This window comes from Gymnoscopelus braueri (genome assembly GCF_963280865.1).
Source record: "Gymnoscopelus braueri genome assembly, chromosome: 5".
Lineage (NCBI taxonomy): Eukaryota > Metazoa > Chordata > Actinopteri > Myctophiformes > Myctophidae > Gymnoscopelus > Gymnoscopelus braueri.
In genome coordinates this window covers 40673092-40700109 of record NC_137606.1, presented here as the reverse complement: position 1 = coordinate 40700109, position 27018 = coordinate 40673092, and the positions used below count along the sequence as shown (strand labels likewise).

Below are 27018 nucleotides of genomic sequence, written 5' to 3'. Positions count from 1 at the left end.
CATACGCCAATGTATCGTGGTTCTACGCAGGGCTGCCATGTCCGTTTATTATAAGCTACTTTGGGCTTGTTTTTCCTGTAAAGTTGCTTGTAAATATTAGTAATTGCAACGCGTCGCGTATGCGACGCGGCGTGAGCTTGTAAATCGGCTATATTCAAATAGCCAATGTACTGTATGGGTTTAAAGTGCTCATGTAGCCATAGTCGCTTGTTTTGGCATTTTTTTTCTCCTAGAACTGGCTGCTTATTTCTCTCACAAAGACTGGCAACAATGGTTCTACGGCTCTGCACCAGAGGAAGGTGGTTTCACTTTGTTGTGGTTTCTACCCCTGATAACGCCGTTGCCGTCTAAACGGACGGCACATCTGATATTTTACTTTGCCGTTTTCTCTAGAGATCGCTGTCGTCTAAACGGGGCCTAAGTTCTGCGGTGTCCAGCAGAGTGAAAATGGCGTCGACAGTCCAGAAATGCAAATTATATTACTTACTGAAGTGATTAAATTAGACACAAATTTGGTACACGACGAGGTAAACATTGCAGTATGATTTACAGTAGGCTCAATGTTCAAGTTTGCTTTCATAGCTATGAAGCGACTCTGTCTGTCTGTCTGTCTGTCTGTCTGTCTGTCTGTCTGTCTGTCTGTCTGTCTGTCTGTCTGTCTCTGACGGACTTATAAGATGCCATCATGGTACAGAGATGTGACATGGTTGTGGGTTCTAACAGAGCTGTGTTGAGCCAGAGTGGAGCAGAAAGAGAGCCCAGTCTTGTTTTCTTCCCAATAAATCAAAGGAAGAGAAAAGAGTTTATATGTTCTTGCTGGTTCACTTTCAGGTTAATTCCCTTGAAGGGTACTGAGCTCAGATCAGGTTTGAAAAGGAACTATTACTGTATGTCAGTACTGTAGTTCTTAAACCTTTTTAATTTCCCTCCCTGGACCCCCTACTTTGAGAACCCTAAAACACAGAAGTGTTAGGTGGTCGTGCTACTGGGACTGCATGGGGAATGACATCAAGTATCACAATAAATTCACATTTACCCATAACGAGCTCCTAAAGATAACTATTCCTATTAGATAACCACATAGGATTAGAAGATACAAGACTGGAAAACACAAAGCTCAAAATGCCACATTTGAGCTTTGTTTTATATTACAAGAAACAATTCAACAGCAATTCCTTGTTTAGTCCTTTAGGGAATTCAGTCTGTGGAGAATGAATCCAATTTGCTTTTCTCTGTAAGAGTAAGTCCCTATCGCCTTTTATTTGCTAGGGATTCACTACTTCAATGACTCAAAGCCCAGTGGTGTAAAGTAACATTAGTATACATTTACTCTGTAAATAAAGTACTCTACTTAAAGCGACACTATGTAACTCTCTTTTAACCCATTAAGACCTGAGGCAATTCTTTAAAATGTTTTCTAAATCCTAACAAATCCTAATAGCAGATCTACAAGCTCATAGCGCGGCACTCGGTGCCGCGCTATGAGCTTGTATATCTGCTATTTTTAAATAGCCAAAGAAATCTAAAGTGACACAGATGCGTTCCAGGTCTTAATGGGTTAATGAATAAAATGTAATTCTATTGAGACATTTAGATTGTGTCAAAGGTCATGTCTCACCTAGACACAGGATCTGATTTGACCTGATGGTCAAGATTCAACTTATCCCCTGAGCAAGCAGGCAGGCTCTAATTAGCTCAATGGCAAAAAAGGTCAGCACTTTGCCGGAAACCGGGTTCAAATCCGGGATAGAAGAGGAAAATTACATAGTGCAGCTTTAAGTACAATTTTGCTGTATTTTTACTTTACTTGAGTATTTCTGTTTTTCAACGCTTTATACTTCTACGCCACTACATCTCAGAAGCAAATATTGTAATTTGTACTGCGCTACAATTATTTAGTACCGTACTTGAGTAAATGTGCTTAGTTACTTTCCACCACTGAAGCCCTTCAAGGGATGCGGTTGAGCACCTACAGTACTATGATGCACTTGTACTTGCATTAGATAGATGTTCTCAGCCTGTCTATGTACACTGTATCTGTACCTATCAAATAAACCATAAATAATAATAATTTTCTCTTGGTTTTTGCCAACGTAGCAGAACTCACATACAGTACCTTTATCTTTTAAGTGTCACCCTTACAGTGAATACAGTTTTTTTTTTACAGGCAGAATTTCCTGGGAGGAAGGTGGCTAAGAAATGCTGGGGTTGTATATTGTTGCTGTCGGGCAGAAACCTCTTATGTTAACGTGTTGTGTTTTTTTTCTCCGTAAATTAACGCCCTACTTGATCATACTACAGCGTCACACAAAAGCATCAAGATTCAAAAGCATCAAGCTCAAAAGGCGCCGCGTTTCGAGCTGGCAGACCTGCTACTTTAGCTATTTTTTAATTTGAATCTTGAAAATGTACAGTTTTGAACATATGAGGGTTCCACCCGAACAGAGAGAGACGATATATTTATGCATCTTTTCTTACCAAACCATCTCTCAGATAGTTGGTAAGAAATGATTTTTATTGGCGGGAGTGGAAAAAGCCTTTCCAACCGCAGGATTACTTGAAAAGTAGGCTATGTGTCAATGTTTCATTCTTTAGCGTTTCTTTTTTAAGGGGACATGCAGCTCACAACCGCACACTGTGGGGAACACTTTCACCAAACATACTGACAAGAGCAAAAAATAGCACGGCGAGGGATTCTTGGTGCCGGTATTGGCAAACTTTTGGTATAACACCCAGCCCTACTTGCCAAGTTTCCATTCACCTAATATCTCAAGACAGATTCTGCAAAAACAAAGGATATAATATGATTATGTTTTCCCCCTTTTTTTTACCGAATGGGTTCCCAGATTGCCGTTCACCTGACGTGTTGCTATCACTAATTGGTAGAAGTACAATAAGTAAAGCGGTCATGTCTCTGTGAACGGCTATAGCTCATCGATTTCTACACACTAAGCAGGTTTAAGTAACTAACTACATTTACTTTACTTGAGTACGTCCATTTTTAAATATACTTCTACTCCACTGAATCTCAGAGGCAACATATTGTACTTTTACATTTTGATGCCAATACTTTCATATTTGTTTTACCCAAATACAATTCTGAAAACAGGCTTTTTAAAGAGTATTTTTATGTTGTGGTGGTACTTTAAGTAAATAAAAAGAAAAAAGGAAACGTGTGTACTTCTTCCTCCGCTGCGTTTACCTGTCTGCCCTAAAGCACCAAGGCGTTCAGCTCCACAGTCCACTATTAAGGACTGGCTCGCTGTTTGAATTCACAAGCAGACGGTTAGGTATACCGCAGCGGCTCTGCCTCAATTGTGATTGATGGCGCTGACATTTCCATTCCATTCACTAAATTACCTGGGTCCTTTCTTCCATTGTCCCTCAAACAAATTCTTATTTAAAAAAAAGCTTCGCTGGGTTGGCATTGCCAAAGCTGTGACAAACGTACTGGTCCCCCCCCCTCCCCCCCGGCAGGTGTCACACAGCAATGATGCATCCCGTCGGTAAGAAAATTAATCGTCTCTTGTCGGGTGGAAACCTCAAATGTCCAAAACGGTTACTTTTCGGGATTCAAATACAAAAACGGCAAAAAATAGCAGTTTCGAGAATGTAGATCTGCTACTTTTGATGCTTTTTGTGACGCTGTAGTATGATCAAGTAGGGCGTTCATTTACCAAAAATCACAAAAAGTTAGAATGTTGAGATGAGAGATTTCTGCACGACAGCAACAAAATGTTATTGTCGCTGACGGGCAGAAACCTTGTATGTCCCTAAACGGTTAGTTTTTCAGAAAATGGGTTAAAAAAAAAATTGCCTGTGTTCCAATGGCATTATTTTGTCATACGCTCTTGTTAATACTTTTCATTGGTCACATATTTACAAAACACAGAGACAGACTTGACCACTTTCACTGGTTAAGTCACTGGTTAAAATGTCACAAAAATAGTAGATTTCCGCGTCACGATGTAACCATCGTGAGCTTGTAGATTGCCTATTTTCGCTACTTTTGTACAACACTCTTTTACAACGAAGTGAGGCATTCATTTACGAACGTGCGCCGAAATGTGGAGATACAAGGTTTCTTCCGCCCCAAAAGCAACGATACGTTGCAAGCGGTCGGAAGAAAAAAGGCTCACTTTTAAAGGGCTTGGCTTCCGAGGCATGAAGGTAGCCGTTACTGCCATTATGCAAAAAAATGAACGTCGATCCATCACAGGAGGCGTCAGGCAGCGCTAATGTCTGTCTACAGGACTCTGCCTCCTGCCACAGAGAATCACAATAAGAGAGACGTAAAACAAATACCAGGGTCAGGAATCAGGATAAGGAATTTGCTTTGTTAAACAATTAAACAATTAACCCATTAAGACCTGGAGCCGATTCTACAAATGTCTTCTAAATCCCAACAGTATGCTGAAAAACATAATGTTTCTATATCAGTGGTGCTCAAACTTTTTCATGTCAAGGACCCCCAAAATGATATGTATTTGGCCGCGGACCCCCATCTGAAAATATGTTGTTATCACTATAATTTGATTTAAAAAGGTTCGTTATAAAATAATATATATTTTTGCGTTGGCTATTCATGAATAGCAGATATACAAGCTTGTACATCTGCTATTTATTTTAAGTGTGAGAACTACTGATTTAGAAGGCATTTGTGCAATCGGCCTCAGCTCTTAATGGGTTAACTCTGGAGGACTACTGACAAAGTCCAGGAACAGGCAATCTAATCTCTCAAGAACAGCTTCTGCACTGCGTTGGAATCTGTCGGGGAGGTTCGTCATAACGAGTGCGCATGGGCGTGCCTTCAGATCAGGAAGCATGCCGCGCTTTACCCAATCAAATGTAGTGGCCGGGATTCACGTGTCCGTCGATCCTTCCCCCCTCGAAACAAACCGAAACTAATTTAACAATAGCGTCCGCGGAGCAGACAAAACCACGGAAAGATATTCACATTTTAACTTACTCTTTCATCATAGAAACAAGTGGGCTTATAACCAATACGATCCATGTTCTCTGGGAGAAGTGGTGTTAGTGTTCCGTGTAGAAATATTGTTAGTGGGAATGAAAACATAGTCGCACCAACCGGAAGTGATGCGCTGAAGGCATACAACAAACACCGGTTTCCTTGCGCTCTGGCGTTACGTTTTCTTCCGCCCAGAGCCAACAGACATAGAAAAAACAGCAGAGGGCGCTGTTTTTCATTTTCAGTTGGCGATGGGTTCCCAGATTGCAGGCAATCTAGCAGAACAGAAGAACATATAGACTGTGTACTATCAATGACAGCGGGACGCCCGCCCTCTCTCTCTCTCTCTCTCTCTCTCTCTCTCTCTCTCTCTCTCTCTCTCTCTCTCTCTCTCCTGTTTCCAATGCATAGTAGAGTTCTAATGCCGGGGACCGGCAAAACGCCCACTCATTCTCCTTTTAAAAATAGCACAGGTGGTATCAGTTGTGGAAAAAAGTACTTAATTCTTTTTTTTATACATGGGGTAAAAAAAAAGTACAATATCTCCCTCTGACATGTAGCGGAGTAGAAGTAAATACATAATAAAAATAATGAAAAATAATCAAGTAAAGTAAAAGTACCTCAAAATTGTGCTTAAGTACAGTACTTGAGTAACCTCACTCCGTCAAATGGAAGAAGCTTGCGACACACATTTTGTTTCACAGCGTACTTGCATCTGAGACTCCGGGCGCAGAATCGATGACAAACGGAGTTTCATTTTTTCAAGCTACTAGGCAGGTGATTGGATGATCCCGCCCCTAGCAGCCGCTGATTGGTTCGTATGCGCAGTGGTTCGGGCAGCTTTACTCTGTGAGCAATCCCAGACCCTCCTTCCTGAAACCAAATGCAAATGAGATTTCCGGAGGGAGGGGGGTTTACCAGGCTAGTACTTGAGTACATTGTACATGAGTTACTTTCCTCCACTGGGTGTTATTATAAGTGTGTGATTGTGTGTGAGCAGCAGCAGTGTGTAGCTGGTAGGAGGTGACATGAAAACGGAGTGCTATGGAGCTGGCAGGAGGTGACATGAAACCGCGCTGTAATCAGCACAGCAGCCGGTCCCCAGATGTCACTTATGTGCTCCTGGGATCCAGCTGTGTGTGTGCGTGTGTGTGTGTGCGCGTGTGTGTGTGTGCGTGTGGGGGTGTGTGTGTGTGTGTGTGTGTGCGTGTGTGTGTGTGTGTGTGTGTGTGTGTGTGTGTGTGTGTGTGCGTGTGCGTGTGCGTGTGCGTGTGTGTGTGTGTGTGTGCGTGTCATCGTAGGAGCAGCACCTGTAGGAGTCCAGGGCAATCATCACTGCCGCTATCTCCATCACTTAACACATTTACCGCCGGGCCCGTAGTTCTACGGGCCGTTAAATCCAACGGTTAAGCGCCGAGCCCGTAGTCCTACGGGCTGCGGTCTTTTCGCGCATGCGCGGTCCGGGTGCACTTTCGGATTTTTTTTGATCCACTTCCGTTTCCGGTTTGATGACAGGAAATAGAATTATTTGGGATCCGGTTTTGACGATCACGCCCGCTCCCATTCTACAGACGAAACTGAAACTCAATTCTCTTCCTGTAGTTTTTTCTCCTCGCATTTCACTGTTTAACGTAATCCGCTCTAACTCAAACATGGATGCCCCGTTTGACACGCGATCTTCACTGGGAGATACAGGGAGATCTCGCGGATGTAAACAGACCGTGTAGAGCTCAATCTTAAGGATTTTAACAAGATCTATGGCGACATGAAAAAAACAAAAAAACAACAAAAACACCTTGGCACTGGTGAGTACATTATGAGATTAACCTCTGGCGGTCGATGTGTTAATCACACAACTGTGCTCCAGAACAAATCAAGTGTTTATGTGCAAATCATGCCAAAATGCCTGTTCTGGTGTTCAAATTATTCCAAACAACGCCTGTTCTTGTTCAAATTGTTGTTGTTGTTGTTGTTGTTGTTCGGAGTCAACGCTAATCACTGGCTGCCATCTCTCCAGTACGTAACCACTTATAAACCCTCTACTCTCAATGAAACAGACCTGAGTTACAACTTGATCTGCAAGCTCACAACGCGGGTTGTGAGCTTGTAAATCTGCAATTGTTTTGCCGAATGTTCCCCTCCAGAAGAATGGGGATGCTGAGGTTCAAAGTGGTTAACCCATTAAGACCGGGAACGCATCTGTGTAACCACTTTAACCCTTATTTTTTATACTTTGGCTATTCAAAAATAGCAGATATACAAGCTCATAGCGCAGATATACAAGCTCATAGCGCAGATATACAAGCTCATAGCGCAGATATACAAGCACGAGCTTGAAGATCTGCCATTTTTGAAAAATCACTGAAATTTGTGCAAATCTTTGAATATTTATATATTTATATGTTGGGGGAACAACATATTTTGAGATGGGGGTCCGTGACCAAATACATATAATTTTGGGGGTCCTTGACATGAAAAAGCTTCGTTCCAGGGACCCCTAGAAGCAAAGATTTTAGTTAAAAATGTAGTTTAAAAAAATTAATATATTCAAAGATTTGCACAAATTTTCACGATTTAAAAAACATCTATTTTTGAATAGCCAAAGTATAAAATAATAGTTAAAGTGGTTACACAGATGTGTTCCCGGTTTTATTGGGTTAATCACAACTTTGCTCCCAGAACAAATCAAAGTGTTTATGACACAGCACTGAGTGGAGCTGTTAGATGAATCATCCTCAGCGTGCCATAGGGGTCGTAACCAAGCCACCAGTGATTAATGGAGATAACGGTAGATTAAAGGGACGCTGTCACGCTGTCGCTGTGTGCATCTCTGTTAATTGCAAATGAATGCCAAAGATAACGAGTTGGCATGGGATTTAGACCGATACGTTTCCTTGTGTTTACTTGTAAACCGCCAACGGAACATTTTCACAGCTGTATAGGCGTGGCCTTGGGGTTTTGTGACAATCCCATACTGCAATATAACTATAGTTAGTTATGAATAGAGCACCGAAGTCTGACGTAATTTACACATCCTACCCGGTTCGCGGTTTTCCACCCCCGTTCTGAATTCCCATAGACGTGTTTAATATCGCGTCAACTAAGAACTGTGTTCCAAAAATAAACAAATGATGCGGTTTGACTCTTATGGATATGACGGTGAGAAAACGATAATGTTACTTCCGCCGAATTAGTAAAATTTTCGCCCGAAATATCAAATATGAGTGACTGACTATCATAAACGATACAGAACCTCCTCCCTGACAATATCGCCGAGACAGTTTGTTTATTTTTGGACCACAATTCTTATATGAGACGATTCTAAGATGACCCAATGTTATTCTCCATAGAGAAATTACTTTACGAACCAGGGGATGAACAAGTGACGTCAGGACTTCTGTACTCTATTGTTTTTAAATTTGCTATCAGTGGGAAATTGTTATAGCTTCTAATGGAAGCCCTACAACAAGCAGGCCTATAGATCATATTGGAAATCCGGATAGTGTCCCTTTAATGATGCCGTTTCTTCAACTCTTGGTGTTTTATGTCAGTGGTTCTCTAACCTTTTCATGTCAAGGACCCCCAAAATTATATTTATTTGACCGCTGACCCACATCTCAAAATATGTTGTTCCAGGGACCCCCAGGAGCAAAGATTTTAGTTACAAATGTTCGCAACTATATATTCAAAGATTTGCACACATTTTCATAATCTTTCAAAAAATAGCCAAAGTGTAAAATAATGCTTTTTAGCTCAAATCAAAAAGTGACACAGATGCGTTCCAGGTCTCAATGGATTAAATACAGTTTCCGAAACAGAGAAAATAGCTGATCTACAAGCTCGTAAACACACAATGGCATGACCACTGAGGGTAGCAACTAAATAAAAGATTAGGAAGTAAAGTTTGTAGTTTTCACATTCACTGATTTTATTTTTATCACTGGGGTAAACTTGGGTGGCATTTCAGAGACACACAGACAAGTGTTATAGCTTCTAATTAAGCCCTACAACAAGTATAATAGAGATCATATTGGAAATCCCGATAGTGCCCCATCAACTCTTGGTGTTTCATGCAATCCCTTCCGTTTCTCTGCAGACGTGAACAGCTGGCTGGTGACCTTCGGCTTCCAGCTGTACAACGTCATCCCCGGCTATCGCAAGCCCGCCACCAACGCCATGGAGCCCTCGTACGAGCTGGTGCGCACCCAGATCAAGACCCAGGAGTGGGATAGCAGCAAGGTAAGCCGGTCCCCCCCCCCCCCCCCCCTCTCTCTCTCTCTCTCTCTCTCTCTCTCTCTCTCTCAAACACCCTCTCCTCCATCTATCAGATCATCCTCCTCAGCCTCTGGCCTTCCATCCTCCTCTCCACCCATTAACAGGCAGAAAAGCTCTGCACGGCCAACAATCCCATCACCGCCAAACAGTGGTGTAAAGTAACTAAGTACATTTACTCGAGTACTGCACTCAAGTCCAATTTTGAGGTACTTTTACTTTACTGGAGTATTTCCAATTGTCTATACTTTTACTTCTACTTCACCACATCTCAGAGGCATATTTTCTACTTTTACTCCACTACTAGTAACTTTAGTTACTAGTTACTTTGCAGATATAAATGACTATATTTAAAACATACATTATAGCCCAAACCACTTCAGCCCTATTTTATACAGTACATAGGCAATTTGAAAATAGCCGATCTAGAAGCTCACAACGCGTTGCATCGCGACGCGTTGTGAGCTTGTAGATCTGCTATTTTCAAACATTTTAGTACTTTTACTTTTGGTACCTTAAGTATATTTTGATGCCAATACTTTTGTACTTTTACTCAAGTACATTTTGAATTCCAGACCTTTACTTGTAACAGAGTACTTTCTTCTACATTGTGGTATCGATACTTTGCCGGCCAGCTATCACCGCCAAATCACGGCCCAGTGAGCCAGGGCCCCCTTGCTCCCGGTCCTCAGCCCGGGGGGAACAGGAGGTCAGGGCTAAACAGCTCTTGTAATTGTCCTGCCATTAGGGAAATTCACTCTCCATTCCCTCTACCACTGGCCATTGATTTCATCTCATTCTTACACCCCGGGCCGGGGTCTGAGAGGCAGCAGACATGCTCTGATTCCCGCGTTTATCGGCCCTTTTAAGTCGCCTCCAACTCACCTGAATTATTGAAGAGGTTGCTGATGTTATCTTGGCTTGGGTTACAGCCAGAGAATGAATGCCACCCATCTGGACCAGAGTCATGTCAGGAGCCTGTAAGCTAACAACAATAGGCTGTCATAGCCATTGAAAAGAGGTGAACATGATGATGTGGAAGACCTAAAAGCCTTTGGAATGGGACAATAGATTTTTTTTAAATGCAATCCTCATTGAAATCTCAAAGATTTGAGTCATTTTAATGCAGGCAAATAAAAGCATTGTACATTTTAGGCCCCCAAAGTCTCCTGTTTGTTAATAAAGTCCCCATTTCCTTCAATTAGAATCCACTTTCAGCCCTCTAGTACGAAATGTGTGGTATGTATTAATTGTACCGTTGCAAACAGTAAAGTCCCTGCTTAGAGTTTGTTTATAATGGCATGCATGTTGTGTGCTTGCATGCAGACCTTAATGATGAAAAGACGTCTACTTACGTAACTTAATGGAACATTATGATTCACCTGCTCTCGCCTAGTATATACTTTACATGCATCAGGAGTGTTGAGAGGGCCGGTTCTGCAAAGTGTTACTCTACAGCCCGCCATGGGTTGATTGTACAGGAAATGAAACACTTTGGAATTGAGGTGATGTTTAGTTTGCCTAGTCTTGAAAACCACAGGTCGTCTATGAAGCGCGAAGCCGTGGTAGTCGAGATACCAGCTACGCCCTGCTCGCCAAGATGCACTCAGGGTTGCCAGATCTGCTTATTATAATTTCCCCGCAATATTTTATTTGAAAATAGCCGATCTACACTGTGAGCTTGTAGATCTGCTATTTTCAAATAGCTGATGTATATGTTAAAGTGATCATGTGGCTCATAGTCGCTTCTTTTGGGCTGGTTTTCCTAGACCTGGTTGCTTGTTTCTCTCACAGAATCTGGCAACACTGGATGCACTGCTACAAAAATGTTCCTGTTTTAAATCCCCCGTCTGGGGAACCCGTGTCTCTCGTTCCATAGGGAATAGCCGAGCTCACCCCAGGTGCATTCTGCAAAAAAGGAATCACAGTACCTGGATGAATCTAATGGAATTCAAAGGCATTCTCGCTTCCATTTCCATTTGAAATACTTCCTCCATGCGACATGCATGGGAGCAGACGAGATGGAATGAATCCAATAGTGTATTTTGAGGTCGGCTCTCGCAAAAGCCACAGCAATCCGGCGATAACATCCGGGCAATTCATCAGCACTCGCAAATGCCAGAAAGACATTAATCATCAGACATTTTTAGCCCTTTGTCAAAATGAATGAATGTTTTTAATAGCCGGGCATATTGCCGCTGGCAAGGCCGTTCACCTTAGGGTTAAATATAAACATTAGTGCTTTTTTAAAGCACCGATGCTTAACCCGAACATGATCGGAATGGTAATTCTACCAAAAAGAGGTCAAAATACATGGTGTGAGCGATTTTCAGTGATGGATTATCTGCAGAATTCTTGACTGCGCACCAGAACTGTCAGCAAATGAATGCCAGACATGAAGAGATGGGATTTTAGACCGATACGTTTCCTTGTATTTACTTGTAAACCTTTTACAGATGGCCAACGGAACCTTTTCACAGCTGCCAGTTAGCAGTGGTGGAATAAGTACTTTTACTCAAGTAAAAGTATTAATACTGCAATGTAGAAGTACTCTGTTACAAGTAAAAGTCTGTAATTCAAAAGTTACTTGAGTAAAACTACACAAGTATGGGTATCAAAATGTACTTAAAGGAGTAGTTCACCCCAAAAATGACTTATTTTCTATCAATTGCACACCCCATGAAGCCTTGAATTCATGATTTTGTAAAAGTTTTTGTCGCATTCGTAAGCTAATAATTTGATTCCTGTCTCCTACAGGCTAATGTATCCGGTAGGAGACACAAAGTAGATTATTTGTGTCTCCTACCGGAAATACACCCAGTCATCAAATTATTGGCTTAGGAATGCCACAAAAACAGAAACAAATCCATGAATTCAAGGCTTCATGGGGTGTGCAATTGATAGAAAATAAGTAACTCCTCCTTTAAAGTACCAAAAGTAAAAGTACTAAAATGTTTGAAAAAAGCTCAAATAGCCTATGTATAAAATAGGGCTAAAGTGGTTAATGTATTGTTTTATAATGTAATCATTTATATCTGCAAAGTAACCAGTAACTAAAGTGTTCAAATAATGGAGTCAAATTTGTAAAAGTTTTCAAATGGAGTAAAAGTACAATATTTGCCTCTGAGATGCAGTGGAGTAAAAGTAAAAGTATAGACAATTGGAAATACTCCAGTAAAGTAAAAGTAGCTCAAGATTTTACTTAAGTACAGTACTTGAGTAAATGTACTTAGTTACTTTACACCATTGCCAGTTAGGTTTCCTTGTATTCACTTGTAAACGTTTTACCTTTGCACACAGCTGCCAGTCTGACCAGTAAACCCAGCGGTAAGGTAATCATATTAATTGTGGGTGTGTTTCATTTAGGTGTTAGTGTGTGTGCCAGCATGGTACAGCTCCTGTACCATTAATGTCATGCTGGCACGCGGAAACACACGCAATTAATGTTATTACCGTCAGCTGTCTTTAACTGTCAAAATGGCTGCTGTGCACGAGGCTTTGAGTATAGTGCCACTGTCAAAGGTTTATTTTACATCTACAAGCCCGGCCTCTCAAGCAGTGGTGGAAAGTAACTAAGTACATTTGCTCAAGTACTGTACTTAGTTAAAATGTTGAGGTATTTTTTACTTTAAGGGAGTATTTAAAATTTCCAGTACTTTTTCTTCTACTCCACTACATCTCAGAGCCCCATCTCAGAGGCAAATGTTGTACTTTTACTCCACTACAATTATTTGACAGCTTTAGTTACTACTAGTTATATTTGTAGATTCTGATTATTATTACAAAACATACATTAACCACTAATGCTCTATATATATTTCGACTATTTTCAAAAGATTTGTATACATTTTGAAAACTTGAAATGGGACATTCTGCATAATGAGTACTTTTACTTATGGTACGTTAAGTACATTTTGATGCCAATACTTTTGGACTTTTACTCAAGTAAATTTCGAATTCCGGACTTTTACTTGTTGCAGAGTATTTCTACGTTATGGTATTGATACTTTGAGTAAAAGAAAAGTAAAAGAATGTAGTACTTTTTCCACCACTGCTCTCAAGTATATATATTCAAGAGTACTCATGATGGAGCGCAGCGTCTTAATATAATCTGAATTGAGTCTTTAAATAGACATTCTAGCCTAGATTTTTAGGTTTTACCCACGTTTGTTGGACAGGCATTTCTTCTTCATTACCTCTGGAGTATTTACTGCGAGAGAAAGCCTTGAGATAATTAACTTTGTTGGCACGTGGGAAATAGCAGATCTACCACGCGGGAAATAGCAGATCTACCACGCGGGAAATAGCAGATCTACAAGCTTGCACTGTGTTGCAGTGTGACACTCTGTGAGCTTGTAGATATTTTTAAGTGTGTGACACCAGCGTGCAGCTAAGAATAAATCATTCTCCAGTCTGTATAATTTGTTATCATGTGTGCAAAACATTCAATGCATATGTATAGGAAATGTATTCGGAAATAATGTCCTTTTCAAACACAGCACTTTGGGGCCAGGCTGACGCTACGCCAGTGTGTACCGCAGACAGACAATGCAGCCTAATTAAATGCAGAGTTCTTTGAAGCATAAATATAGATCGTAAACTACCGACACACAATATATCTTGAACACTTAGTATTGCTTTTTTTGTTTTGTGTATGTGTGTGGAGCGACAAGAGAGAAAAAAAATGTCATATGCAAATCTTTGAACATGATATATATATTTTTTAAAACAAACATTTGTAACTCAAATCTTTTCTTCTGGGGATTCTACAAATGTCTAAATCCTAACAGTTTTTAAAAAAAAACGTATGTTGCTATAATATCAGTGGTTCTCAAACTTTTTTCATGTCAAGGACCACCCAAAAAGATATGTATTTGGCCGCGGACCCCCATCTCAAAATATGTTGTTCCTGGGACCTCTCACCAGAAGCAAAAAAGATTTGAGTTAAAAATGTTTGCTTTAAAAATATATAGTGGTGCAGTCGGTAGCGCTGTCGCCTCACAGCTAGAAGGTCCTGGGTTCGATTCCCGCAGGGGACGCTGTGGGCGCTGGGGGCGTGTTCTCTCCTCCGCGTCATCAGTGCCCACACCCTAGGTGGGGTTGGCGTGTTCTCTCCTCCGCGTCATCAGTGCCCACACCCTAGGTGGGGTTGGCGAAAGGGCCTTTCTGTGTGGCGTTTGCATGTTCTCCCCGTGTCTCCTAGGGTAGGTACCCTCACAAAAAACATGCAGTAATCCTGGTCACTATACTGCCTCCCCCTGGCCAGCCGGGGCGCCTGATGGAGGGGAAGGGAAATGGTTGGAATAACCTTCCACGCGCTACGTCCAACCAGGGAAACTCTCCCCTGTCAGGTGATAAGAAGGTCAGACGGCTCTCATACATTGAAGGAGGCATGAGCTCGGCCCTGGCCTCCCTAGGTTGGCAGAGGGAAGGTAGTGCCCAGGATTACACGCTTAGGCATTGGCACTAGGGTGAAAAAATAGGGGTTACAAAATCGTGGGATAAAAATTTAGAAAGTAAAAAAATATATATTCAAAGCACTATGAGCTTGTATATCTGCTATTTTTGAATAGCCAAAGAAATATGAAATGACCTGGTCATAATGGGTCTTATCTTGAACACTTAGTATAACTTTTTTAGTTTTGTGTGTGTGTGTGGAGCGACAAGAGAGAAAACACGGCCAGACCTCTCCATCTCCTTTCATTTAGGCTCCAATTTCAGACCATTCGCTGTCAGAGAGTCGCACGCAAGATTGAAAAATGTGGCGAGGGAGCGGACAGATGAGCTTTGCGGTCCACCAGGTTTGATCTCTTTGATCGCGAGCGGCGCCGCCGCGGGGCTGATTGCACCCCGGGCCCGGCCGCGCCCACGTGAACGACGCTTCGGCCAGTAGAGTCCCGGAGGGTGGGGGGGGGGTTTCAGCAAAGTGGAGCACGCCACATGGGCCGGGCTTCTGTCCCCTTGCAACACCCTCATCCCCTCTCTCTCTCTCTCACACACGCCACGCCACGCCATGCCGCCCTGGGGACAGCTGACCGGGGTCACAGCTCTGGCACGGGTAAACAAACACACCGTGGTGTGGTGTGAAGTGTCCCCCCCCCCCCCCGGGGGGCCCTTTTTGATTCTCCTATACTACTGGGTGGCTGTGGGTGGCTCAGCCGGGGACAAGCCGGGCCCTGAGCTGTCACAGATCTAGCAGATGGGGGTAGATATCGTTGCTGTCGGGGCAGAAAACTCTTATCTCCATGTTCTAACTTTTTGTATTTTTTTTTTCTTAAATGAACGCCCTACTTGATCAAACTACAGTGTCACACTAAAGCAGGGGTAGGCAACCTTTATTATCAAAAGAGCCATTTTTGGCCCTAAAGATGATAAAAAATCTGTCTCGAGTGGCTTTGTGTTTGTGCTTTTTCTGGTGTTTCAAAATAACTTTCTTTGTTATTGTTTGCTCATTTCTCAAAGCAGATCGAGTATACCAGTAACCCAGCAACGTTGGTGGTGAAAGCAAACAAACCAAGCATTAATAAATTCTTTATTTTCCTTCAATGATTAGTTTCTTATTTTTGTCTGGTGTATGGGCGACACGTTTTCTTTACTAATAACTTTACTTTAATAACTTAACTTTATGCCTAAAGTCAAATAAAAACCAGAAAGAAAACCTCTTATTCCTTTGCATACTTCTTTGCCCAAACAACTGGGAGCCACGGCAGAGGTCCCAAGAGCCACATGCGGCTCTGGAGCAGCAGGTTGCCTACCCCTGCACTAAAGCATCAAAAAGTAGCAGATCTACAAGCTCGAAACGCGGTTTGTCGATCTGCTACTTTTTGTTTTGCCTTTATTTATAGTTTATAGAGGAGATGGACAGGAAACAGAGAGAGAGAGATGGGGAGAGACATGCAGTAAAGATCGTCGGGAACGGGACTCGAACCCGCGATGCACCGTCAGGCTACATTGGCGCCTAAGTGCCCGGACCGGGCCAGATCTGCTATACTTTTGATGCTTTTGAATTCGAATCCTGAAAAGCAACAGTTCTTGGACATATGAGGTTTTCCACCCCGATAGAGACGATATAGGGAGGCTATAGTCACCGCGGCTAACTCGCTCCCACCAGTCCGCCGCCCCGTGTCTCTCTCTCTCTCTCTCTCTCCTGTTACCCCGGATCACCCCTTCTGATCGGCGCCGGCCTCAAACCTGAATTAGAAACTGTCACCGGGAGGATGCCGGACACGGTTGACGAGTTCCCTCAGGACACCTGACACCCGGTGGCTTTTTTTTTTATCGCAGCTTGTTTCTTCTGCCTCAGACCCCGTCTCGCTCGGCGCCTCGCTGTGGTTGGCTCATATCCATCTCATATCACCCCCGTCCCCCCCGTCCCTGTCCCTTCAATGTTTATTTATTTTTCTTCCCGAGGAGCGGCTCTTGTCAAGTAATATTAGGGCAGGGGATTAATTCTCTCTGAAGGGAATGGCACACTCCGTATACAAAGCTTTTGGTGCCATGAGGAATTAGAAAGATAGAGAGTACATACCCTAACTAATTCCTCTTTTTCATATATATATATGGCACAGCAGGGCTGTCAGGAGTTCGTAGCTTCACTTTCTCTTTTTAAGCCATTCAAACCGGGAGAGATTTCTTTGGCTGTTAAAAGAATAGCAGATATACAAGCTCATAGCGCGGCACCGAGTGCAAATCGTGAAAATGTCATGTGCAAATCTATGAATATATACTTTCTTCTTCTTCTTCTTCTTCTTTTTTAAGCGAACATTTGTACTCAAATCTTTGCTTTTGGGGATTCTACAAAATGTCTAAATCCTAACAGTTTAAAAAAAAACGTATGCTGCTATAATATCAGTGGTTCTCAAAGACCACCCAAAATGATATGTATTTGGCCGCGGACCCCCATCTCAAAATATGTTGTTCCAGAGACCCTCAGAAGCAAAGATTTTAGTTTAAAATGTTTGCTTTAAAAAATATATATATTCAAAGATTCACACGAACTTTACACGATTTTTCAAAAATAGCAGATCTACAAGCTCATAGCGCGGCACTCGGTGCCGCGCTATGAGCTTGTATATCTGCTATTTTTGAATAGCCAAATAAATCTTAAAATTACACACAGATGCTTGCCCGGTCTTAATGGGTTAAATACCATACGTGTCAGGAACGATAAGGGAGACGGTGCATTTTCTGACAAACACCTCTGTCCATCTCTGAACCGTGTGTGTTTTATGTACAGGTCATTCACCCCCCAGAATTCAAGTCGCTATATGTCTGATTTATACATGGATGGCGTGTCGCGCCCTGAAAATAACTAAGTGTTGTCGGGCAGAAACCTCTTATCTCCACATTTTACGAGATAAGAGAGATATGTTGTGTTTCCTTTCGTAAATGAACGCCCTGCTTCAGTGATATTCAACTGGAGGCCCGCGGGCCACATCCGGCCCCAGCTGAGCTTTCATTTGGCCCCTGGAACACAATTCCATATTCCAAAGTACAATGTACCAATTCAGGCATTTAGCAGACGCTCATAATCCAGAGCGATTTACAGTAAGCAAGGTAAACATGACCTAATACATCAAATGCATATAGTATTCTAGGATCATAGCGTCACCTTGCTAAACTAATGGCCTAAGTCATTTTTTGAGGGAAATGATATTTTTGCCTAAGTCAGCTCCTCATGACACTGGCCACCTCTGGTAAAAATCGCCCATCTCCTAATTGAAAAGGATCATGCTGTTCCCTCCCCTTTTAGTATAATGGCCTAACTCCCTAGTGTGCATGACTTAGGCCAAAATATGCCTTTTTTTTCCCAAGTCAGATTTAATCCTATTTAAACCTATTTAAATCTCTTATGTTACATAACTGTCAGACAGTGTTATTTCTATTTAAATAGTCATAATTTGTTGTAAACATTTTGGGTGAAATGATTAAGAAATATCATAGCTTTGTTTTGGATCAGTTTTGTATTTTTCCTGAAAAAAAAAAAAAAATGGTATACAGTAGGCCATTAGTTTAGCAAGGCGACGATAGGTAAACCGATAACCATTGTCTAAATCATCAGTCTAAACAGTATACGGTAATATAAAAATAAAAATAAATCTGCACATTGAAACTTCTTCTGTAATATATTGTCTGATGATAGGTTCTTGGTTTACCTTGAAAATAAATAAATGGTTGGTTCTACAGAATGAAAGTAGCTATTTCTGAGTTTTAAGTGGCTGTTGTCCATTACACCAAAGACAGAATAGTCCTTCTCCTTCTGTATACATTAGCTAGTTTTGAATGGATTTTGTCCTTCTTCCATGCCTTCATCCACTTGTAGGTTTTATACAGTAGGCTATGATTCATTCATCCTCAATAGCGTCCTTGGCTGAATAATGGTCAAACTCTCAACTCATGGTTCTTGAAACACATCATAAGAGCTTGTGCCCTTATCAGCCGGATGCTCAAAAAACTTAACGAAAATTAAATAAAAAACCTTTCCTTCATACGAACATGTAACCACTTTCACCTTGCCAGCCTGCCTCTACTATTCTCAAAGACGCTTCCATGGCCCTGTGCATCATTGCATGCACATAACACACTGAAATATCTACTTCCTATTTTCTCAATATCCAGATCAAAGCCTGTGCATTAAAGGACTGGCCCCGAAATTATCCTTTCAAATATCAAAATGCTTTTATGCAGTATGAAGCATGCCCTAATAAGTTACCATAGTGGGCATGTGTCCATTGTTGTGTCCTATATGACAAACGGTCAAATGGTTAACGACGAACACGGTCTTGTGGCCCCCCCAACTTCAAGTCATTTTACAATTGTGGCCCCCTGCCTAATCTAGTTGAATACCCCTGCCCTACTTGATCATCCTACAGCGTCACACAAAAGCATGGAAAAGCAACAGATCCACAAGCTCGAACCGCGGCACGTTTTGAGCTTGTTGATCTGCAACTTTTTGATACTTTTGCATTCGAATCCTGAAGAGTAACCCTATTGGACATAATTTTATGCGGTTTCCACCCGACATAGACGATATGCTTGCAGATCTGATATTTTCAGCGTGTGACACTGGCATCCGACTAAGTATAGATCAGGCTTGATTTGCCATTACTTTTTTTTGCCAGTGCATTTGGGAAAGTGTTTGCATAACAAGTACTGTATCAGGGGTTAATGTTATCAAAACGGCTAAAGGTTGTATTTCTCCTCTTGTATCAAGTGTATTTCTTTTTTTAAAAGTCATGTATAGTGTTATAATGAAGCCATGGGGGATTTCAGCTTATTGTTCCCCTTTAAAAATGTACCTGCCGGGAAGAATTAAAGTGTCAGTTTGCACCATTTTGAACCCAAGAGCGGGTTGTCTGTCAGCCATTGTTGAACATTTGCATTTACAGTATGTGAGCCCTAGTACTATGTGGGGAATGCACAATCACTTGGCTGCATTCAGGTGTGACGGTATTCAAAACAGAGAGGGAAATAACCCATTCAATCCGGGAACGCATCTCTGTCATTTGAGATTTCTTTGGCTATTCAAAAATAGCAGATCTACAAGCTGTCTGCTATTTTTTTTACATTTTTGCAAATCTTTGAATACATATATTTTTAAAGCAAACATTTGTAACTCAAATCTTTGCTTCTGGGGGTCCCTGGAACAAAATATTTGACAAATGTTCGCTTTAAAAAATATATTTTCAAAGATTTGGGCAAATTTTCCCGATTTTTAAAGATTGATTTTTTGCTACGGCAGCGGTCCAGGCCAACTCTGTGCCGCACTATGAGCTTGCATATCTGCTATTTTTGAATAGCCAAAGACATCTAAAATGACACAGATGCGTTCCCGGATTCAATGGGATAAACACGGGCAGAGTGCCTGGTTTTAGAATGCCGGTATAAACAGTGTAAAAGGTGCAGGATTTCTCTCTCACAGAAGTTCTTTTGATGATAGGCACCCATTATGTATGACCATTGCACCATATCTGTCTAAAATAAAATGAAAGTAGTGGAGGTACGCGCGTGTGTGTGTGCGTGTGTGCGTGTGTGTGTGTGTGTGTGTGTGTGTGTGTGTGTGTGTGTGTGTGTGTGTGTGTGTGTGTGCGTGTGCGTGTGCGGGTGTCTGTGTGTGTGTGTGTGTGTGTCTGTGGCCTACTGACCGTGTGCACTAGAAGTCTGAAACTGACCGGTCCAGCGGCTTGTCAGATTAGATCCAGACAGACAGACAGACAGACAGACAGACAGACAGACAGACAGACCCTTTTCTGGTTTTCCAGGGGGTCCCCAGCAAAATTTGTTAATATAGCATCACGATTAGTTTAACAAATAGAAACCTACTTGTCTAGATTGGCTCGCCTCTGAACTTTCAAAAAGTTACAAACTGGCAACTTGTTTGCAACATATGTGGACACATTAGACAATTTTTTCCTTCAAAGAGGTTTTTTGTTCTGTTCGGTACAAAATGCCAATTTTTGCCAAGCACATAATGACTCATCCTCATTTGGCGGAACATGTTGGAGAGGGTTGGCTCATGCTCCGAAGTCACAACACCGAATGTATGAAGTGTTAACCCATTAAGACCGGGAACGCATCTGCGTGTCATTTTAAGATTTATTTTGGCTATTTTTTGAAAAATCCTGAAAATGTGTGCAAATCTTTTAATATATATGTTTTTAAAGCGAACATTTGTAACTCAAATCTTTGCTTCTGGGGGGTCCCTGGAACAACATGTCATTTTGGGGGGTCCTTGACATGAAGATTTTTGAGCACCACAGGTAAAAAAAAAAAAAAAGAAAGAAACCCTCTTTCCAATAAAGCAAAGATTTGAGTTACAAATGTTCCCTTTAAAAAATATATATACTCAAATATTTGCCAAGAATTTAGCCAAAGTATAAAATATGGATAACGTGGTTATACACGGATGTGTTCCCGGTTTGAATGGGTTAATGAAGTAACATGAATCCCTGTATGAGAAAAAAGGACACTCTGAGGACACTGCCGAGAGCCCTATTACAGAACATACAGTACATACCGTGATGAGTATGCCACATTCAGGCTAGATATCACACTGGAGATGAAGCCAAGAGTTTTGCAACACTTTGATAGATGGCTTGAGGGATAAAGTTTGGAGGCGGAAAAAAATATTCACTAATGGCTCAGGCTGCTTTGCACTGGCTCTCCCTGCGCCATTAGAGTTGACTTCAAAGTCCTTCTACAATGGTGTTTAAGCACATGAACCCTAGCGTCCCTATTCTGAGGTGAAAATAGCCAATTGTACGGGCTCATTATTTGGGGGAAGGTTGTATCACAAACAAAACATGTATTTCGGTAAATAGGGGGGATGAAAAATATGTATGAAATAAAATACAGCTGCAAACCAAGTTGTCCTATACATGATACAGAAAATAATAAAATGCATTAAACAAAATACAGCACCACTCTCATCACACCCAGTGAGTTTCCCATGTCAACCATACTGTATAAGAACTTATACAGAAAAAAATTACACAGCTCACATTCTGCATATTCTGCAAGCTCAAAACGCGTTGCATTGCGACACGTTTGGACTGTAGATCTGCTATTTTGTTTTTGCGTGACACTGGCACAAAAAAAAAAAATCAAAAATGGAGATACGAGATTTCTGCCCGCCAGCAACGCTATGTAATATTCAACTTGATGTTAAGATGAGGTATTGCCAATGCCGACCTGCTGGTTCTCAGCAAACATGCACAGCTGTCTCTCATTCACAAGCACAGCAAGAGATGGCACAGTAAGTGTCACAGCACTGCCTCCGTTAAGTTCCCGCTGCCCCGCCGTGTGCTTGTGTGTTGTTTATAAATAGGGTACGGCTTACACACAGTACCGTGTTCCTGTCAGGGCTGACGTGGCGGCTCTGAATGTCCATCCAGCTCTGTTTGAGCAGAGCACATGCCTTGGACAAGTCAGCAGGGATTTTGTTTAGGAGAGCGAGCGTGTTTGTTTGTTTGTTTGATTGATTGATTGAATACTTTATTAGTAAACAGCAGGAGTTACAGTCAGACATTAAGGCTAAAAGGATAACACAAAAAAGTCCTGGGATCAACCTAGTTTAAAACACAATATCATCAACCAATACAAAACACTTTATGTACAAAGGACAAAAAGGAAAATGTCGGCAGTGAATGACACCTTCTTTCTATGGGAAAAATGCTTTTCAGACCTGTTTTGAAATTGTACAGTATTAATGAACGACACATGCTCATTTTCATGTGTAGTCCCCAATATAAAAACAGGTAACATATAAAAATAATACATCAATACAATCAGACACCATAAATAATACAAATAAATCACAACAACTGGGTCACAGGATTGATGTTCTGGTTTTAAAGCAGTGAAAGTTGGACAGTCTCGAGCGGTAGTGGGTCGATTGTTGAACAACAAACTTCCCTGCTCTGACAGGACTAGAAACTCGGAATTGAAATTCTGCACGTAAAAAAAATCTTCCTTTCTTTCTTTTTCTTCGCCACTCCAGCGTTACACGGCTGTACTGAGCTGAACGCCTTTTTCGGTAGAAGAGGTTCAGTATGAATATGTGTACCGTTACAAACCTAAAAGGAGCGGAACAAGTACAGAGCCCTAGGGGACCCCGGTCAATGAAGTATTTAGGGTTTGAGTGGTTAAGTACTAAACGGGCTGGGTACTGGGTCACTGACAACACATACACTTACACCATATGCACCCAAGAGCACTCCGGTCTTCTGCTGCTGGATTACTGAGGTTACAATGAAAACTCGAGAAGAACATGATGCTGCTGATATATGAATTATGCCCATGATCTGTGGAATACATTACCTCAAGAAATCAGAGAGGCAAACTCAGAAAAACACCTTTAGGGCGCGCTCCCACCAAAACATGGTCGGTTAGCGTTAAACGCAGGTTGTGCGCGGCCACAGTTTTTTGCAGCCAGCGGATCTAAAAAACGGGAATGACGCGCCCGTCACTCACTTTCAGGACCCTCCCCGTAGCCTTGAGCACCATGGTGCTTCCTGAGTCTTGGGACGGTCCGCCTTCGACTCACCCGATTGGACAGAGGGGGAAAATCAGCTCCTGCCTCTAGCAGTTTTCTGCTTCAAATGGACAAGTCGTGTAGAGCAGATAAACGCAAGGTCTGCGCGACAAGCGGAAAAATCCGCTCTTGCGTGAATCCGCGCATTTACATTGACAAAGCATTGGCAGATTCTGCCCCAGAGGTAAAATAAAAGTGCGGTGGGAGCGCGCCCTTAAGCATCAGTTGAAATCCCCTCTCTTCAATATAGCTTTCTTACCTTATAAGATGATTTTATTATATTGAACAATTGTGTTTTAGTTTTGTTTATCTATTGTACTGTAATCTACTGAACTTTTCATAATGTAGGATCCCTTTGTTTCTCCTGAACTGTGTTTCTTGCTCACAGTGCAACCAGAGCAGGCATGTGATCATTGTGACTAACATGCAGTGGTGGAAAGTAACTAAGTACATTTACTTAAGTACTGTACTTAAGTAAAATGTTGAGGTATTTGTACTTTACTTGAGTATTTCCAATTTTCAGTACTTTTACTTCTACTCCACTACATCTCGGAGGCAAATATTGTACTTTTACTCCACTACAATTATTTGAAAACTTTAGTTACTAGTTACTTTTCGGATATAAATTATTATATTATAAAACATACATTAACCACTTTAGTCATATTTTATACATAGGCTATTTGAAAATAGCCGATCTACAAGCTCACAACGCGTCGCGATGCGACGCGTTGTGAGCTTGTAGATCTGCTATTTTCAAATATGTTTGTACTTTTACTTTTGATACTTTAAGTACATTTTGATGCCAATACTTTTGTACTTTTACTCAAGTAAATTTTGAATTCTGGACTTTTACTTGTAACAGAGTATTTTTATATTGCAGTATTGATACTTTTACTTAAGTAAAGAATTTGAGTACTTTTTCCACCACTGCTAACATGAGTGTGTTGTGTGTGTGTTGCAGTCGGTGCTGGGCGTGCAGTGCGAGGTCCAGAGGCAGCTGAAGGCCTTCGTGAAGCTGGAGCGCTTCGGGCAGATCTACCGGGCCAAGAGCGCCGGCTGCCCGCAGCCCGAGGGCAACACGCTCTTCGCCTCCGGCGGCTCCATCTTCGGGAAGGGCGTGAAGTTCGCCATCCGAGACGGCCGCGTCCGCACGGACATCATCAGCTCGGCCAGCGAGGACGGGCGGCGCACGGCCGCCGTCCTCGACGGCGCCTTCTACCTGGAGGACCTCCACTTCACCGTCGGCGGCACGGACGCCCACTACTTCGTCAAGCCGGGCTCCGTGGAGGGAGACCTGGCCCTCATCGGCATGACGGTGGGGCGCCGCACGCTGGAGACCGGCGTCAACGTGACGGTGACTCAGGTCAACGCCGTCCTCAACGGCAGGACTAGGCGCATCACCGACATCCAGCTGCAGCACGGCTCGCTGTGCCTCAACGCGCGCTACGGCAGCACCGTGGACGAGGAGAAGGCCCGCGTGCTGGAGCTGGCCCGGCAGAGGGCCGTGGCGCAGGCCTGGTCGCGCGAGCGGCAGAGGCTGCGGGACGGAGAGGAGGGCTCGCGCGCCTGGGCCGAAGGGGAGAAGCAGCAGCTGCTGGGCTCGGGGAGAGTCCAGGGCTACGACGGCTACTACGTGGTGTCGGTGGACCAGTACCCGGAGCTGGCGGACAGCGTGAACAACGTTCACTTCATGAGACAGAGCGAAATGGGCCGAAGGTGACATGAACATGAGGCCCCCCCGCGGTGAATCGGACTACAACACCATAGATAGGACAGAAGACATTCTTGCCAAAGACAGTTGCGTACATGACCACTTAATTTGTTTTGTTCTTTTTGACCGTGCTCAACTTGTTTTGTTTTTTTAAATATACTGTTAAAAAAAATCGAAAAAAAGAGGAAAAAAACAAAGAGAAAATCCGTGGTTACATTCCGTTGCACTGTATTAACGGAAGAGTGACCTTGTCCTTTTTTAAAAGACTCTTTAACAGTCTTTGCCCTCCAAGTGCGGCTGCTAGAGGATGAACATATTGCGATGTCTGTGACTTACGTTGGTGACTCCTGTTCTTTCCCTCGTCCCGGTGGGTGATTCTGTTCAGAGGAAACCCGGAGGAGCGTTGGTCAAGCGTCATTCGTCCACTGGCGCCACTCCGCTGCCAGACGAGTACATTGTGACTCTACAAGCTTGCTCCATTCTGCCTTTTTGCTTCGCCTCAGCCAAGGAGATTCCTTCTCGTTAACATTTCTTTTCTTCTACTTGAAAAACAGTCGTAACCCCGGTCGTCGATTAAATAATGGACAGAAATCATCCGTTGACTGTACAACCCCGGCCATCAATGTCCCACTGAACTTGTCTAAGCACCTTCATTTGCGTGATGTCTTGTTTGACGTGTTTTCATTTTTCATTTTTTATTTCATTTCGAAGTGAAAGCTTGATGCTCTGTGGTCTTAGTATGGAAGGCTTTGGTGCACCATGACTGTGCATGTTGACTGCCTTCTGTACAAACAAAAAATACAAACAAAAAACTCTTTTAATCAAGCTGAAATTGTAAGGTGAAGCCAACAAAGGGATTTTGAGGTCACATGTTATTTTATTTTGTGTCTGTTTGTTATTATTTTCGCCATGAATCTGTTTCGTGAGAGGAAAAAAAAGGATGCTGTAACACAATTCTGCTCTCTGCTTTTTATTTGACTGTGGTCAAACAACCTGATTATGACGATAGAGCCAACCCTGTAAGAAAATACTGTGGAAACAATGTCTGTATTAAACGACAAAAAAGGTATTTTATGGGAATGATTTTGAACTACCTTTTAGTTTTGTTTTATAAATAGCTATATGAAATAACAGTATAACAAATGTGAATTTTAAAAAAAGAAAAGAAATGTGAACTATTGTCCCTTTTATCGTTAATTGTTGTACTTGAACAATACTTAAGGGTGTGTCGACACATGGAATAAACTATTGAAAGGTGGTTTAGTTCAAATCAACTATTGTGTTTTTCGTTAGCGGAAGGACTACATTTTACCGATCCATGGCAGTCAAGCAATGTATGGGAAATATAACAGATGGCAGTGTTTCTTTTATCAATTTCCTCAGTATTACCCACATAATACAATCAAATAATTAGTTTGGATGAAAGGATGTTCAAAGTGAGGGTGCAAAAAGGGGTTCTGAAGAAGCATTACTAGAAACCTACTGATGGTAGCATGCTGTGGTCGACAGTGGTGGACAAAGTACTCAACCCCAGTACTATATAAGTATAGATACTGTACTCCTGGTCAAATATTACTCAACTACAAGTAAAAGTTTCTCTGTTAAATGTGTACTTGAGTTAAAGTACTGGAGTACTTGCTTTTAAAAAATACTTACACTGTAAGTTATTCAAAAGTGTACGATTTTTTACGCATTACTGTATTGAAATGTAACAAATTCAAATATTTTCCATTCATAAAAATATATATAACAATGATAGTAAAAATAGCAGATCTACAAGCTCACAACGCATCCTAACACGTTGTCAGCGTGTGGATGGGCTATTTTCCACTATATTTCAAATAGGGCTTACATTCATGTACCTTTTCCCTTCCTAGAAATGTAGCGGAGTCGGAAGTCATAATTATCCAGAAATGCAAATACTCAAGTAACAGATGAAAAAAATAATCCTACTTAAGTACATTACTCAAGTAAATGTACTTTGTTACAGTCCACCACTGCCTGGTAGCGATGCTGTGTGTCGAGCTAAAA

The 27018-nt window shown here is 42.0% G+C and overlaps 1 protein-coding gene across 1 annotated transcript in view; it reads left to right on the top strand.

Moving 5' to 3' along the window:
* The window catches only part of tenm4 (teneurin transmembrane protein 4), a 319789-nt gene extending 293153 nt beyond the window's left edge, over nt 1–26636 (top strand). Inside the window, exons 34-35 of the mRNA XM_080429457.1 lie at nt 9066–9208; nt 24238–26636. Of these exons, the coding sequence (XP_080285583.1) occupies nt 9066–9208; nt 24238–24996 (902 nt within the window). The 3' untranslated portion in view covers nt 24997–26636. The remainder of the gene's footprint in view (nt 1–9065; nt 9209–24237) is intronic.
* The last annotated feature ends 382 nt before the right edge of the window (nt 26637–27018 follow it).